Here is a 16,040-nt window from a genome sequence, read left to right on the forward strand (position 1 = left end):
ACTGCTGAGTTATGCCAGCACTTTGTGGGTTTTTTTAGTAAACCAGCATCTGCAGTTCCTCGTGTCTCTACACCCTCAACGTGCTGCTCATGCAGCCTCTTTCCAGTTTACTCGCGCTGATTTAAGTTTTTACATGTGAGCTCTCTTAGCTTTATGGCGAGTTCCTTTTTCAAAACTGTCCTACCCATGTGGCACACGGGTAGCGCGGTGGCGCAGCGGTGGAATTGCTGCCTCACAGCGCCGGACACCCGGGTTCAATCCTGACCTTGGGTGCTGTTTGTACAGAGTTTGTACGTTCTCCCCGTGACCGCGTGGGTTTTCTGCGGGTGCTCCGGTTTCCTCCCACATTCCAAAGACGTGCAGATTTGTAGGTTAATTGTAATCAGAAAAAATGTAAATTGTCCCTAGTGCTCACCCCCTCCATGACACACTGGTTAACCTGAGGAGTACTTTCAGCATCAGACTGGTTCCACCAAAATGCAGTACAGAACGCCACAGGAGATCCTTTTTCCCTAAGGCTATCAAACTGTACAACTCCTCCCCTTCGTTCGTGGGGTAGGCTGACTTGACCCCCCGACCCTCCCCCTTATCTTTGCACTTCCCCAATCCTTTCCACTCGACACTTTAATTTCATGTTTCATGTATTTTGTGTTTTATGACTGTTGGCAGTTCAATTTCCCTCCTGGGAAATATAAAGTTCTATCGTATCGTGCGTGTAGGATAGTGTTAATGTACGCGGATCGCTGGTCAGCGTGGACTCGGTGGGCCAAAGGGTTTGTGTCATTACCGGATCCAATCTGCGCAGCGACGTCTTCTGTGGTTCTCATCGGGTAGTGGGCGTGCTTGATTGCAGTATTCAGATGTCTGGGGCAGATGCGTATCTCCTCTTTGTTTTTCTTAGTTGCCATGACCATGGTGGAAACCCAATCAGACGGGTCGGTAACTTCAGCAATGGCTCCCATTTAAACCATGCGTTTGAGTTCATTGTGTATTCATTCTCGCATGGCATGTGGAACACAGTGTGGTGCACGAACTACAAGTGTGACTGTAGGATCTACAGCGATTCGATACTTCGTAGGCAACTTGCCAAGTCCATCATCAAACAAGCCTTTGTACTGGGAATGTAGCAGCTGTGCTGGCACGTCCAAAATACACCAGGCCTAGGTCGCGGCATGCATTAAAACCGAGCAGGGTCCCTGAGTTTGGTTTCACGATGTAAAACGGCAGGGTGCGCGTCTGTTCGTCTACGAGGCACTTTAAATCAGCTTTTCCGAGCGAATGCAAAACCTCTCCCCCGTAAGCCCGAAGTGTGGAGGAGTCCTTGTGCATTCGTTCGGCATTCCGGATTTTGTTAAACTCCCTTATTGACATGACGTTGACCTTTGCACCTGTATCCACTTTGGCGAGCAAAGGCCTGGTGTTTATGAACACAGTCACTTCAGGGTCAAGTCGCTTGTTAGAAGATTGTAGGAGGGAGTGAATAGCAGGGCTGCTATAAGCATTGTCTGAACGGTGCTCGTGGGAGACTGTTTCGAGCTCTTGGGAGTCAGAATCTGAGAACTCTTGTTGAAGCAGGTGCAAGTTTGTTTTTGAAGCACTGGCAGTCTCACGGGAACGGCAGCATTTCGCGAAGTGATTAAGCTTTTTGCAATGATGGTAGGTTTTACCGTAAACTATACAAAACTGGCGACCCCTCGCGTGAAAATAGTTGCAGTTCTGACATCGTGCATCAGACGGGAGGAGTAGTTGGCAAGATTAACATTGTGTTGCTGTCGTGGGCTGAAAGAGACAGGATCAGCATGTGGTGCAGTAACTTCTGAAATATGATAGGAGTGGCTCGCTTACTCGAGAGTCAGTTCAGTGTTGCGAAGAAGCTCAGCCCTCAGTGTACTATCAGTCATGCCCCCCACAAGCTTATCTCTCACAAGTTCATTCGTCAACTCACCGAAACGACAGCGCGCAGCCATGTGTCTTAAATCGCTGATAAATTGTTCGACAGGCTCGTCGACCTGCTGTGAACGGGCATAGAACTTTGTTCTTTCGATTATATGGTTTGATGGCAAGTCACACAGCTCTCTGAATGTTCTGAGTAGATCCGCTGGGTTATCAATGGTCTCGGCAGGCACCAGGACCTGCCCTTGCCATCCAGAATGGCAGGAGCAAACTCAAAGTTGTTGGCACGCTTCATTGCCTCTGGGCCCGCAAGATTGAGCAGTAGTGATGCTTTCAAGTCATCAGTGTCATTCCGATAAACAATGCGGATATGAGTGTAGTCACTTTCGAAAAGCCGCCATCACTCAGCGATGTCTGAATCAAAGATCAAAGGGCTCGATCTGCGGCAGGAGTTAGCCATAACGGAGAGAGAAAAATGATAAAATAAAACTGATAAAATAAAAGAATCCTGGTAAACTGCGGAATGAGGCCGAGTCACGTATCTGACACCTTGTAATTATCGGACTCGTACACGTATAAAGATACAACACATCTTTATTAAACACTTACAGCATTTGATATGCAGTACATTACATGTCCGAGCTGCTACATCTACTGCCTGACGTAGGCGAGATCTTAATGTTATAAAGCATGTACTAGGCGGGGCTACTACTAACAAGCACTCTAATTGACTAGCGTGCAATAGCTGATCGACAGTTTGTTTCCACGCTGCATCTCTAAACTAAACTAAACAAAAACTCAAATGTCGGTCTATTCGCCACTGCATTACTTCTAAACATCTTCTTTCTAATGGCCTGCAAGCAGTTTATTTCCCAGGTCCATGATCATCTGCAAGTCATTGCAGCACTTGGTCCCAATCCCATAGGATATAGGAGCAGAATTGGTGTTCGGCACATCTCGGCAGCTCCGCCATTCGATCATATCTAATCCATTTTTCCTCCTCAACCCTATTTTCCTATCTTCTCGCCAGTAAAAAGATGGGTGACGTTTTGGCTCGGGACCTTTCTTCAGACTTTGTTTCTTTGATTCAACCTGAATACTCCTGAGAACGGAGTTAAAGTAGAAGTTAATACTGGCACAGAATTACTAGGGGAAACTTTTGATAATGTCTCATAAACATTGTGTGGTTCATCATAGGTGCAAAATCAATCTGTTGTTGCATTTTATTGAAACAAACCTATTTTTAGCCTTCAGTGCAGTTTGGAAGGAAAACAATTTTAATCTTTGTTGGCAATTGCTTGCAATGTCTCTCTTTTGAAATGGTTCTTGCAAAGCCTCTGCCTATTTTATTAAAATATTTTGCTTCCAGAGCTAACGAGACCGCCTGTGGCTAAACGGGGAAGACATTTCCAATCTAAGCATTCCAAAGAAGAGAAGAGGAACATTGAATTGGAGCAAAGGTGTTTGACCAGCGAAGAGGAGGTGGTTGTGCCTAAAGATGAGCTAAACAGGTATTTGCGCACCTTGTATACAGGTCAGGTCGTGGGGAGTTCCGCACTCCGCCACGGGTACCATGTAATCCCGTGCTACCTGCTCCATGGTGGGATAGTCGGCGACTAAACCGTCTCCCCCACCTGGTTTGCCAAAAACCAAAAACAAGACCTGTCAAAGGGCGGATGAGCCCCTAGCGAGCGAACGGCCATCCACATCCAGTAGAAATTGCAATCACTGTCGTATGTAGCGTTGTAATGCACCGTGCCCGTTGATGTTTTTGATGATGATGATATACAGCTTGGTTGACATCCATTTTGAGAGGTTGGGCAGGTTAGGACTCTATTCCTTGGAGCGCAGGAGGATGAGGGGTGAACTTATAGAGTTGTACAAAATCATGAGAGGAATAGATCGGGTAGACGCACAGTCTCTTGTAGAGGACACTGTAGGGGACTCGAGAACTGGAGGATATAGGTTTAAGGTGAGGGGGGGAAAGATTTATTAGGTACCTGAGAGCTACCTTAATCACACAAAAGTTGGTGGCGTAAGGAACGAGCTGCTGAAGGAGGTAGTTGAGGCATGTACTATCGCAACTTTTCAGAAAAATTTGAACAGTACATGGATGGGACAGGTTTGGAGGGATATGGGCCAAACGCAGGCAGGTTGGACTAGTGTAGATAGGACATGTTGGTCGGTATGGGCAAGTTGGGCCAAAGGGCCTGTTTCCACGCTCTATGACTCAATGACTCTAAATATGGATCGTGAAATCCAGTTAACATTTCGGGTAGAGCTGCTGCCTCACAGCACCAGGGACCTGAGTTCGATCCTGACTACCGGTGCTGTCTGTGTGGAGTTTGCACATTCTCCCAGTGACACGTGGGTTTCCTCATTAGTTGATACCAATTAGTCTCTTTATCTGAAGCAACATTTGTAAATATGTGAAATCAAGATAGATTTAACACCTATTTCGAGCATGCAATATGTATGTTTTTCAGTTCTGAACCCACGACAGACAGAACTGAGGAGGCTCTGGAAATAACTGAAAACCAGGAAAAGTGCACCATTATGGAGGAACCTACAGAACTAATAGCAGATGATGTTGTAGTATGTGAAATTGAAATTTTGCAACCAGATGGTGATGAGGTAATTGGGGTGTTATCAATGGGGCAGGGGATGTGAACTTAAGACATACGAGCAGAATTGGGACATTTGGCCTATTGAGTCTGCTCCACTATTCAATCATGGCTGATCTATATTTCCCTCTCATAAGGTCACAAGGGTTAGGAGTATCATTAGGCCATTTGGTCCATCAAGTCCACTCCGTCATTCAATCATGGCTGATCTATCTCTCCCTCCTAACCCCATTCTCATGCCTTCTCCCCATAACCTCTGACACCCATGCTAATCAAGAATCTATCTATCTATGCCTTAAAAATATCCACTGACTTGGCCTCCACAGCCTTCAGTGGCACAGAATTCCAGATTCACCACCCTCTGACTAAAGAAATTCCTCCTCATATCCTTCCTAAAAGAACATCCTTTAATTCTAAGGCTATGACCTCTAGTCCTAGACTCTCCCACTCTCAATCCCCTCTTCTGCCTTCTCCCCATAACCTTTGACACCCTTACTAATCAAGTACCTATCAATCTCCGCTTTAAAAACACCCATTGACTTGACCCGAAACGTCCCCTACCCATGTTCTCCAGAGATGCTGCCTGACCAGCTGAATTACTTTTGCACCTTTTGTGTGTTAACCGTCATCTGCAGCTCCTTATTTCTGAGGTGTAACTTATTTTTTGAAATATGCTACCAAATATCCACCAGCATATTTCGTTGCTTATCACATCACATTGTCTAAGAAATGAAACCAAACTATGTTGTCTAAACATGAATATCGGAAAGTAAAATCAATATTTATGTGGTACATTAATCTTAGTTTAGTTTAGAGGATAATCTGTTTTCACTTGTTTTAAATTTAGGATAAGGAATCTTCATCTGAGTCGGCTACTGAACCAGTGGACAATGAAATGGCAGACTCTGTTACTGAAGAATCGTCAAAGACAGAGGAAGTAATTCTTTCGAAGTCACAAAATTTCGAGGAGATTCCTTGTGAGTCACCAGCGAGTGAAGAGGGTATTCCTCCAAAGTCGTTGGATTCCGAGGAGGTATTGCCTCCACAGGCGTCAGAGACTGAACAGGCCAGTCCTAATTCTGAGGAAGTTATTCCACAAGAACCCTCAGAAACTCCGGAAGATATTGCTCCTGAGCCGTCAAAGACTGAAGATGTGGCCGCGCTGGAATCTGTAAAGCCAGGAGTCAAAACTGCTCAAGATACGACGATAATGGGTGAAGAAGAAATCACTGAGGATGCAACCAAAATGGAGGAGGAGGATTCAATCAAAATGGAGGATTCGACCAAATTGGAGGAGGATTCAATCAAAATGGAGGATGCAACCAAAATGGAGGAGGCGGATTCAATCAAAATGGAGGATGTAACCAAAATGGAGGAGGAGGATTCAATCAAAATGGAAGATTCAACCAAAATGGAGGACAAAGCCGCAATGAATGATCCTGCTAACGGTGCATCAGGTGATTCTACAGAGGAGCCCGATAACCCGGAATGTACAGAGGAAACAAAAGAATGCGATGAAGACGACAAGCTGGAAAAGGTACTGTTTAACCTCTGTTTCTTTCTCAATTTCACTTTCTTTCAAAACAACTTCTTTGTGAGTTGAATGAGCAGAGCAGATGATATTGACTCTGCTTTGAATGTTGTCGAGATGGACTGAAGGAGTACACTTAATTGGGTTGTCTGATTTGTAACTTCTATTTCTTCCTTTTGTGATAGCCACATAGTTCACTTTTAAGTAAACGTACTAGACAATGATAAATCTTGCACACCCTCCCAACCTTGGGACCATAACTTGAGCTAAATTACAATATAACCTTTCAAGAATTTAAATGGTACAACAAAATATATAAAAGGCTGGAAATATGCAACAAGCTGGGCCGCATCTGAGGAGAGAGGGACGGGGTTAACATGTGGGGCTGTAGATCCTTCCTGGTGGCCTTCCTTTGCCAGTTCAGCCTGACATGCTGTTCCTTTCTCCACAGGTGCTATATGACTTGCAGATAATCTCCATTTTGTATTTAACAAATTATAGTAGAATTGGACCATTCAGCCCATTGAATCTACTCTGCCATTCATTCATGGCTGATATCTCTTTTTCCTTCTCTTTCTTTCCCTCTCTCTCTCTCTATCCCTTTGCCTCTCACTTTCGCTCTCTATTTCTCTCTCCTTCTCCTTCTCGCTCTCTTGCTCTCTCTCTTTCTCTTTCTTTCTTTCTCTCTCTCTCTTTATCAAAATTGCCCAATTAGCCACTGCTCTATTTGCATGCAAAATCTAACAGCAGACACTATTCGTGGATATAGTTTCAGTTTAGAGATACAGCATAGAAACGGGCTCTTTGGCCCATTGAGTCCATGCTGACCATTGTTTACACTAGTTCCCCCTCATCCCATTTTCACATCCATTCCCACCTGGCAATTTACAGAGGCCAATTAACCTACAAATCTACACGTTTTGAAGATGTGAGGAAATATACTAACCATTCACCCTAATGTCTTCCTGCAACCCAGTGGCATTAAAAGGTACTGGGAAGTTACAGCCCAACAACATGAACATTGAATTCTCTAATTTCAAGTCATACTCCACTTACCTGCCCTCTCATTCCCAACACTCTCCCTCCCTGCAGGATGCTCACCTTCCATCCTAAGTCCCAGATTTTCTTTTATCCCCTCCTCCCGTCTCTCCATCCAAAATCTTTCTCTCCATTGTATTTTCTTTAGCCTTTGTCACATTCCACCAATCAGTTCATCTCCCCACCTTGCCTGTATCCACCTATCACTTCTCATTTCCTGCTTTCTTCACTCATATTCTGTTAGTTTGAAGTGAGGCCCTGACCCAGAATGTCATGTTCATTCCCTCCACAGATGTTGCCTGGAAAACTGAGTTCCTCCAGCACTTTGTTGCTCAAGATCCCAGCATCTGCAGTTTCTTGTGCCTCATCTTTCTGCAAATAAATGTTTCTTCTTGAAAAGCTAGGGGTGAAACTATTAAGTAAAGTGATGTTAATGTAAATGTTATTGGGAATTGATGTTGTTTATTCACCCATGTTTATTGTGATTATTATTGTGGCTAAGAGTTCTTTACTTTTCCTGTTCAGGATGGAGACGTCGCTGAGCAGAATGACAGCAAAGAAGATGAACCAGTGCAGGATCCAGCAGCCGACTGCACCCCTTCCAACCACAATGTAACTGATCCAAATAAAGATGCACTATCCGAACATACAGAACAGCCTGATGTCCAAGCTGACGAGAAGACACCCGATAGCGGTCATGAGTCTGTTAATGAGGAAGTATCTCAACATAGTGGTGCGGAGAGCGATGCCACGTCCAGCGCGACAAAGACTGACTCGGCACAGCAGGATGGTGAACCAGCGGAGTCCAATGCCCCGATGGACCTCAGTCTTGGTCCCTTGCTGATGATTGAACTTCAGGATGTTTCGCAGAAGCAGGCTACGGCTGTCCATCCAGAAGCAGATGAAGCCAAAGAAATCGATCTGAAAGATCAGTCCTCGTCGGCTGTGGCTGAGAAGGGTGTCGACAGTAGTTCGGAGGAGATGGAAACGGAAGTGCCGGTTATGGATAGGAGAAATTTGAGGAGGAAAGTCAAGGGAAACAAAGGACCTCCCAAGAAACGAAGCAAGGTAGCGGCATGAACACGTTACACCATGTATGTAACGCATTGTAATCCACTTTGTTACAGGAGGTGCAAAATTCCAGCTATATTGTGTGATAGTGGGATATTTCAAGCCCTGTTTTCCTGTACTCCATTAACAGACACTCCCATTTCATCAACACTATTAAATAAAAATTAAATTCTAATGCAGATTTTTGATGTTGCATCTTCAGTTTGAAAAAGGAAACCCCATTTATGAGGAAGCCTGTTTTATAAGCATCACTTTAACTTCGGAATGTTCATGATAGAATACAATGATGCTACAAATGTTTAATTTGATGTACTATAGGACAGTGGCCTATAAACTAAATTTATTAACAGCTGACTTTGTAGCTTGTTTTAATTTTGAAGTTGTTTTTAAACTTCATTTTTGGTAGTAATCTTTGAATATTGTACCTAATGTGCAAAAATGCAGTGTGTTAATAGTATCTTCTTAGCTTTAGATTCAGTTTGACTTCAGTGCTCTGAATGGTAATCCAAAGAAAAGCCTTTGTATTACTTGTCTGTTTGCGTCAGAATAGTAGGTTTAGTCCAGACCTTCTAATACAGCACAGTATTATAGCCACTGATGTCTATTGTAACTTCAAACAGGCATGTCTTGGCACTGATGTTTTGAGCTTTCTACTCATTATTCATTTTTGGATCTGATACTAAATATCTAGTGTTAGAATAGTTCATAATTTTCCTCAATCTAATATAGAATAAAAGCAGGGAGGGATGCAGTGATCAGGCAAATTGGAAAAGCGTTCACAATTATCAGATTTATTTCCGAGGTAATTTAGAACAAATTCTGGATTATTTTTTTCTGATTTGATTATCATAGTTCCAGAATCACAATGATAAGAATGATTTTTCTTTAACCACACATGACAGATCCTTTTCAAAGTTTTAACTTTGTGACAACTCACTTTGTTTTATTGTCTAATGCTTTTAAAAGCTTTTTTTTTTTTTGCAGTTTGGTCAGTACAGTAAAGCATCAGCATTTTCGAAACAAAATGCTAATCTTGTAATGGAAGTAACTGGCAATTCCTTTACGTGGTATCTGAAGTTTCTGGTCCATCATATAGCTTCAAGGACGGTTAATGAGTGCCATACATCCATTGTGATTACATCTTCCAATGTGATGTGGTTTTGTACCTCATGTGGTGTCAATACTGTCTTTCTAATAATCGGCTTATTTGTTAAGAAACTTATTTAATTGCCTTTTATAATTCCACAGCACCATTGTGATTCACTATAACTGGACTAGGAAGGGAATAATGAAAGCTTTTAAATGTACTGAATAAATCTTTATGTATTAAGTGACATTGGTACTAGAATGTTATTTTTTGTATGTATATTTTTTACAGTGAAGTCTTGTCATAATAAATGTCTTTCTTTCTGGCAAAATATTGTCAAATTTAGCTATTTTGCAGATCTTGAACAAAATTCCATTGAATATTAGCCCAAATTGGACAGATCTTGATTGAGATTTTTTAATCGACTTTTTTTTTTAACATTAGCATTGATCTAATCTTTATATTTGTTACAATGCATATGGGACACATTTTATGATACTCACTTCATCTAAGATTGGATAATTATGATTAACACGTTAATACACTTGCATCATGATATTCTCCGCAAGATACGAGGAAAGACCCAAGGCATCAGTGATTGCAGTTGAAAATACTAATGTTTCATCCCTTTTGAGAATGACTTGCTTTCTCCAAGACTCTCAAGATCTACAATCCTCTTATTATCCTGAACCTTTATCTTCTGCATGGAGAAAAATATTCCAGATTTTCCTCCCCAGTGGTCTCCTACTCCAATACCCTCCATAAATATCTAGGTGTCTATTTTAGGCTCCATCTTACCTGGTGGTTCTTCATGGGTTTGAGCATCACAACTAATGCAAGTGATGCAAGTCAAATCAGTAATTAGACTTGTGGATTCAAACAGTATACAAGGGGCAATTTGACACTTCACTGGGGATCTGACTAGAATAGAGAATACATGGGATAGCCGAGTACAAATATCGATTCCATGGCAAAATAAATAATGAAATGCTGTGGTCATATTGTTTATCAAATGGAAAAAGTACCAACATTTATGAGGTGCACATTAACTTTCATTCTTTAGCATTGAAAAGAGTCTTGATTGCTGAAAGTCAATCACAAAACCACATCAAATTGCAGCAGGAACTACTACCACTTGCATTCAAAATGGCATTTTACTGAGGTTAGAAGTGGGAATGTGTGTTAATGGTGGCAGATAATGAACTATGCATTCATTTACCATGCTCTGGACAATCCATGTTTGGGTTGTTGTCTGACATGAACATTATGTGCCACTTTAGTGACCTACAATAATCATCTTAATCATAAAAAGTGCTGGAGCAACTAAGTGGGTCAGGCAGCATCTCTGGAAAACATGGATCGGTGATGTTTTGGATCAGGACCCTTCCTCGGACTGTGGCTGAGAAAGGGCCCTGACCTGCAAAATTACTCCAGCACTTTATTTTGTATACCAGCATCTGCAGTTTCTTGTTTCTACAAAAGTGTTTAACCATTTCACTTTTAATCTCTTGCTGACAACCTGTTGTGTTTAATTAATATTAACCAAAACTTAAGTGAGCCAGCTAAATAAATAGATACAAAAGCAGGTCAGAGGTTGAAAATAGCTTGTCTTACTCTCTTCCCATCACCTCCAAGACGAGCAGTTCAATTGCCAAGATGAGTGCAGCTGTAGCCCCCCCCCCCCCCCACCCTAATCAAACCCATTCAAAATCTGAAATAGAGAATGAAACAGTAAAACGATATCTTTGCAAAGAATTTCAGAAATTTTAACCTGAAATGTCAGTATTGTGTCTCTTTCCATGGATGCTATGTGATCTGGATGGTTCTGGCATTTCTACACTTAAATTCTCATTCAGGATGCCCTTTTCATTTAATTTCATGCCTTCCAACACTGGCACTCTAGGGGCTGCTGGTAACATGTTAAGCTATTAAGAATAAGGAGTAAGCCATTTAGAACGGAGACGAGGAAACACTTTTTCTCACAGAGAGTGGTAAGTCTGGAATTCTCTGCCTCAGAGGGCAGTTCTCTGGATGTTTCCAAGAGAACTAGATAGGGCTCTTAAAAATAGCAGAGTCAGGGGATATGGGGAGAAGGCAGGGACGGGGTACTGATTGGGGATGATCAGCCATGATCACATTGAAGGGCCGAATGGCCTACTCCTGCACCTTTTGTCTATTCACTCTCCAACCTGACCTCCAGAAAGCACACACTAAATTCTTAATTTTTTGTCTCCATGCTGCCGTGTAAACTATGTGTTGGTGTAGTTTGTGGACACCCACATAGAAATTTAAAATATCATTTGAAACACAACTGGGTCAGATTAGAAACTGAATTCAGTATAATTAAGATGACCACTTATATCTGGAGCCTGCATTGAACATGGAAATCAACTTGCTGAGGGCTGCCACCATTGCAGTTTCAGAGTGGGCCTGATTTAAAAAAAAAACTCCTCAGACTCCAAGCTCCCATCAGTTTAACATTGTTCTGTAACCAATATCCACAAATGGCATGTGTCATAGAAACATAGAAAATAGGAGCAGGAGGCCATTCGAGCCAGCACCACCATTCATTGTGATCATCCCCTATCAATAACCCGTGCCTGCCTTCTCCCCATATCCCTTGACTCCACTAGCCCCTAGACCTCTATCTAACTCTCTTAAATCCATCCAGTGATTTGGCCTCCACTGCCCTCTGTGGCTGGGAATTCCATAAATTCACAACTCTCTGGGTGAAAGTTTTTTCTCACCCAAGTCTTAAATGACCTTCCCTTTATTCTAAGGCGGTGGCCCCTGGTTCAGGACTCGCCCAACATTGGGAACATTTTTGCTGCATCTAGCTTGTCCAGTCCTTTTATAATTGTATGTTTCTATAAGATCCCCCCTCATTCTTCTAAACTCCAATGAATACAAGCCTAGTCTTTTCAATCTTTCCTCATATGAAAGTCCCGTCATCCCAGGGAACAGTCTCGTGAACCTACGCTGCACTGCCTCAATCACAAAGATGTCCTTCCTCAAATTATGAGACCAAAACTGTACACAATACTCCAGATGTGGTCTCACCAGAGCCCTAATTAACTGCAGAAGAACCTCTTTACTCCTATACTGAAATCTTCTTGTTATGAAGGCCTGTTGTGAAGATGCAGTTTTACCTTCCTGCAGATAACGAGGTAGATTAAGTCCTTTACTGGGGATGAGAACGTGGTTGGCCATTTTCCGCTACTGTTGCAGTAGCCGAGGTGCATATCTCTACTTGCATTCAGAAAACCTATCCTCATTTGTGCAATAGATTTTCAGTCCTGTTCCAGCATGATCCATTTCAAGGATTTAATTTTAGCTTGTTTTGTCTCCTTGTAGGTCCGCCGTACTCGTGCATCCACCCGAACACGATGAAAGGAATTCATTTATCATCATTGTCAATCTTTAATACATTTTCTTTAACTAAGGTGAGAAGTAGCTGCCGGGGAAAAAAAAGCCATAACATTTCTACTAATGATGAAACAACATTTATGTAGCACCTTTTAAATGTTGTAAAACAGTGCAAGGTGCTTTGCAGAACCATTAACAAAACTGAGCACATAAGGAGATTAACATAGATAAGGACAGTAGGTTTAAGGAGCAACTGAAAGGAGGTCATTTGAATGCTTCGGGTAATAGGGTGCAATGGCAAAATCACTAATGCTGAACTAAATTTAAAATTTGAGCAACTCAAAGGGGAAAATTAGCTAAAAAATACTGGCAGAGTTTTCCTTCCAGGTAAGGCAGAAAAGTGAACGCGATTTATCATCCAGCTCAAAACTAGCCATGTTGATTTGGAACAAAATCAAATGGCAAGGTTTCATTTTTGCTCATACACCCGGGCTAAATAAAATGTATGCAGTAACTTTTTAAATTTGCTAACACGGATTCCTGTCAAACTAAATTTTGGACTTTTTATATTTTAAAATGTGATATTCACATGTAGTAAATTAGTTACGAATGACATTTGCAATTAAACCTCTACAGGTTTCTGCCTGGTGTTTAAATAAAGAACATGAAATGTAGATAAGTCATAGTTGAGCTGCAGATTACATCCAAAGCAAAAACTCCATTTATTAAAAAAAAATCAACACTATTGGATACAATGCGTCATTCATTTCTCACATCAAATCCAATTTAAATCTCAATTCAAAATCCAATTTTATTTTGGCAAATTTAATTTGTTACTTGCAGTTTTCTTACTAGGCACCCTGCATACAAGAAGCCCTTCCGTTCTGTGTATCTCAATGCTCATTTTACAATTTTAGGGTAAGGCGGTGTGGGTGGAGGGAGCATTATAGTTATGGGGAAAAACAGTATTATGCTAGTGTTAGAAGAATTAGGCTGCAGCTTTTTTGTTCCCTATTATAACTGTTCCTGCCTTCAAGAGCACTGAGCAGCACTACTCGCCAACACAATCCTTTATTTCAATGTGAAATTACCCCCAAAATGCAAGCAACATCGTGCTGTAATAATAGATTATTAATAATGATCCTGTAATAATTTGATCCATAAAGATAATTTTGAATCTAAGGCAGTTTACATTGGGAAGGCACCATTTCAGCACAATATACCCCAAATTTAGAATTCCAAAACAAAATCAAAATGAACTCTAGTTTATTCCCTGAAAAGAACACTTACCCGTTTGTCACTAGATGTGAACAGGCAAATCAATTTGATCAAAAAACTAATTCAAAAGGTTATATGCTTCTACAAGGGATGTTCTGTGCACCTGTATCTCTTGATACTGTACGATAAATTATAATACACAAGAGATTAGGTAATGAAGATCTATACGGAAGAGTACTTGTAATCAAACTTTTATCCCGGTGTCCAGCGAACCTTTTAACCAAGCAAACTCCCATTGTTTACCTATGCAGCTTGATTATTTAAGCCAATACTTTGCAATAGTACTAGTTTGCTGCCTAGATGTTGAATTAATAAAACTGAATCTTGATTTGAGCTTGTGTAATTTATGGCAAAAGCAGAATATTCAAATTAATAAAGTTTTGTATGAAGTATGTCTTCAATTTAATTGCCTACCATTAGCCTTCTGAATGTTGAGAGAGTGAATTGATGTAACAGTTTAGAAATGCTGACCAATCCACATTCAGTGTAGTCTTGATTTGGAACAAAATACGGTTGAGTATATTGCTACCCATTTATTTCCGATCTGAGAAAATGCTAAAAGTACAAATTCATTGCAATAGAGGTTTATGATAAAATAAACTATTGTCATCCTACAACTTAGAATGGCACTGTCAAAGCTGCTTTTAAAAAAATATACCAACTTGAATGTCGAAGAAAGAATAATCAAAATTAACTTCACTTTGATATCATTCAACATAAATGGGTTTAAAAGCAGGTGCTGTTCTCCATAATTCAGGAACAACTTCTTCCTGACTATTAAACAATACTTCCCATAAGCTAGGATGCAGTTCTGATCTTCCAACCTACCTAAATGCAGACCGTGCATTTTTTTCTGTAACTAACACTTCTGGACTCTGGTATTTTTCTCTTTGCTCTACCTGTTGTACTTGTACCTGGTTTGATTGTACACGTGTGTGGCATATGACTGGATAACATGCAAACAAAGCATTTCATTGCATCCGAGTATACGTGACAATAATAAACCAATACGTATGACTGGGCTACACACACCTGACACACGAAAAGATTCACTCAGTGGCACTGTATGGACAACATCTGAATGAGTCAAATAGGAGCTTGACGAATCCAGCAAGGAAATACAGATATAATCAAATTCTGCAATCTCTAATGTAGCAAGAGTGTATAGCAAATAAATTGCTTTAAAAAACACCCCCAAATGGCTTGACAATCTGCTTTTTGTAGTGATGTGTAGGAAAGAATTTAAGACTGTCGGGGTCCTTGGACTGAGTCGAGGGGGGAGGTATAGGGACAGATGTTGTCTCCTTGGCATCAGCTCCATCTACATCAACCGATTCCAACTGGTCCAGAACGCAGCCGCCCGACTCATCACCCACACCAAATCCTGGCATCACATCACTCCAGTCCTCAAACAACTTCACTGGCTTCCCATCTCCCACCGGATCAACTACAAAATCCTGATCCTCATCTACAAAGCCCTCCACCATCTGGCCCCCCCCATATCTCACTGACCTCCTCTCCCCCTACCAACCCTCACGGTCCCTCAGATCTACATCAGCCGGTCTCCTCTCCATCCACAAGTCCAACCTCCGCAGTTTTGGGGACAGAGCCTTCTCCAGGGCAGCTCCCAAGCTCTGGAACTCCCTCCCCCAACTGATCCGCAATTCCGTGTCCCTCACCATCTTCCAGTCCCGCCTCAAGACCCATCTCTTCACCTCTGCCTATCCTTAGCCCCACGTCCCCCTCCCTTTTCATCATTAATTGCCTCATATTGTGTTTTGTATTGAATTCTGTCTTTACTTTGTGTACTAGTCATGTCTCTACTATTTATTTCATTCCCCTTACATGTTTTTCGTCTACCTGCTAAATTTTTGTAAGGTGTCCTTGACTCTTGAAAGGCGCCCATAAATAAAATGTATTATTATTAGATGTTGCATCTCCTGCAGTACCTGGCGAGGGGGGGGGGGGGGGGGGGGGGGGGGGGGGATTGGGTGGGAAGGGACAAGTTGACCAAGGAGTTGCGGAAGGAACAGTTTTAAGACTGTCGAGGCCCTTGGACGGGATTATTTGATATGTTGTTCATGGTGAATGCTGATTAGTACACTGGACCACCTTCTTGAAACAGAGCCATGGGAACAGGCATTTCTGCTTA

The 16,040-nt window shown here is 41.7% G+C and overlaps 1 protein-coding gene across 2 annotated transcripts in view; it reads left to right on the plus strand.

Moving 5' to 3' along the window:
• The window catches only part of LOC129695303 (soluble lamin-associated protein of 75 kDa-like), an 83,960-nt gene extending 69,680 nt beyond the window's left edge, over positions 1-14,280 (plus strand). Inside the window, exons 10-14 of one of the 2 annotated variants that reach the window (XM_055632126.1) lie at positions 3,263-3,404; positions 4,380-4,527; positions 5,365-6,054; positions 7,612-8,180; positions 12,599-14,280. In XM_055632126.1, the coding sequence (XP_055488101.1) occupies positions 3,263-3,404; positions 4,380-4,527; positions 5,365-6,054; positions 7,612-8,166 (1,535 nt within the window). In that variant the 3' untranslated portion in view covers positions 8,167-8,180; positions 12,599-14,280. The remainder of the gene's footprint in view (positions 1-3,262; positions 3,405-4,379; positions 4,528-5,364; positions 6,055-7,611; positions 8,181-12,598) is intronic. The other variant, XM_055632125.1, reaches the window with a different exon arrangement.
• The last annotated feature ends 1,760 nt before the right edge of the window (positions 14,281-16,040 follow it).

This window comes from Leucoraja erinacea, chromosome 3, assembly GCF_028641065.1.
Source record: "Leucoraja erinacea ecotype New England chromosome 3, Leri_hhj_1, whole genome shotgun sequence".
Taxonomy (NCBI): Eukaryota; Metazoa; Chordata; class Chondrichthyes; order Rajiformes; family Rajidae; genus Leucoraja; species Leucoraja erinaceus.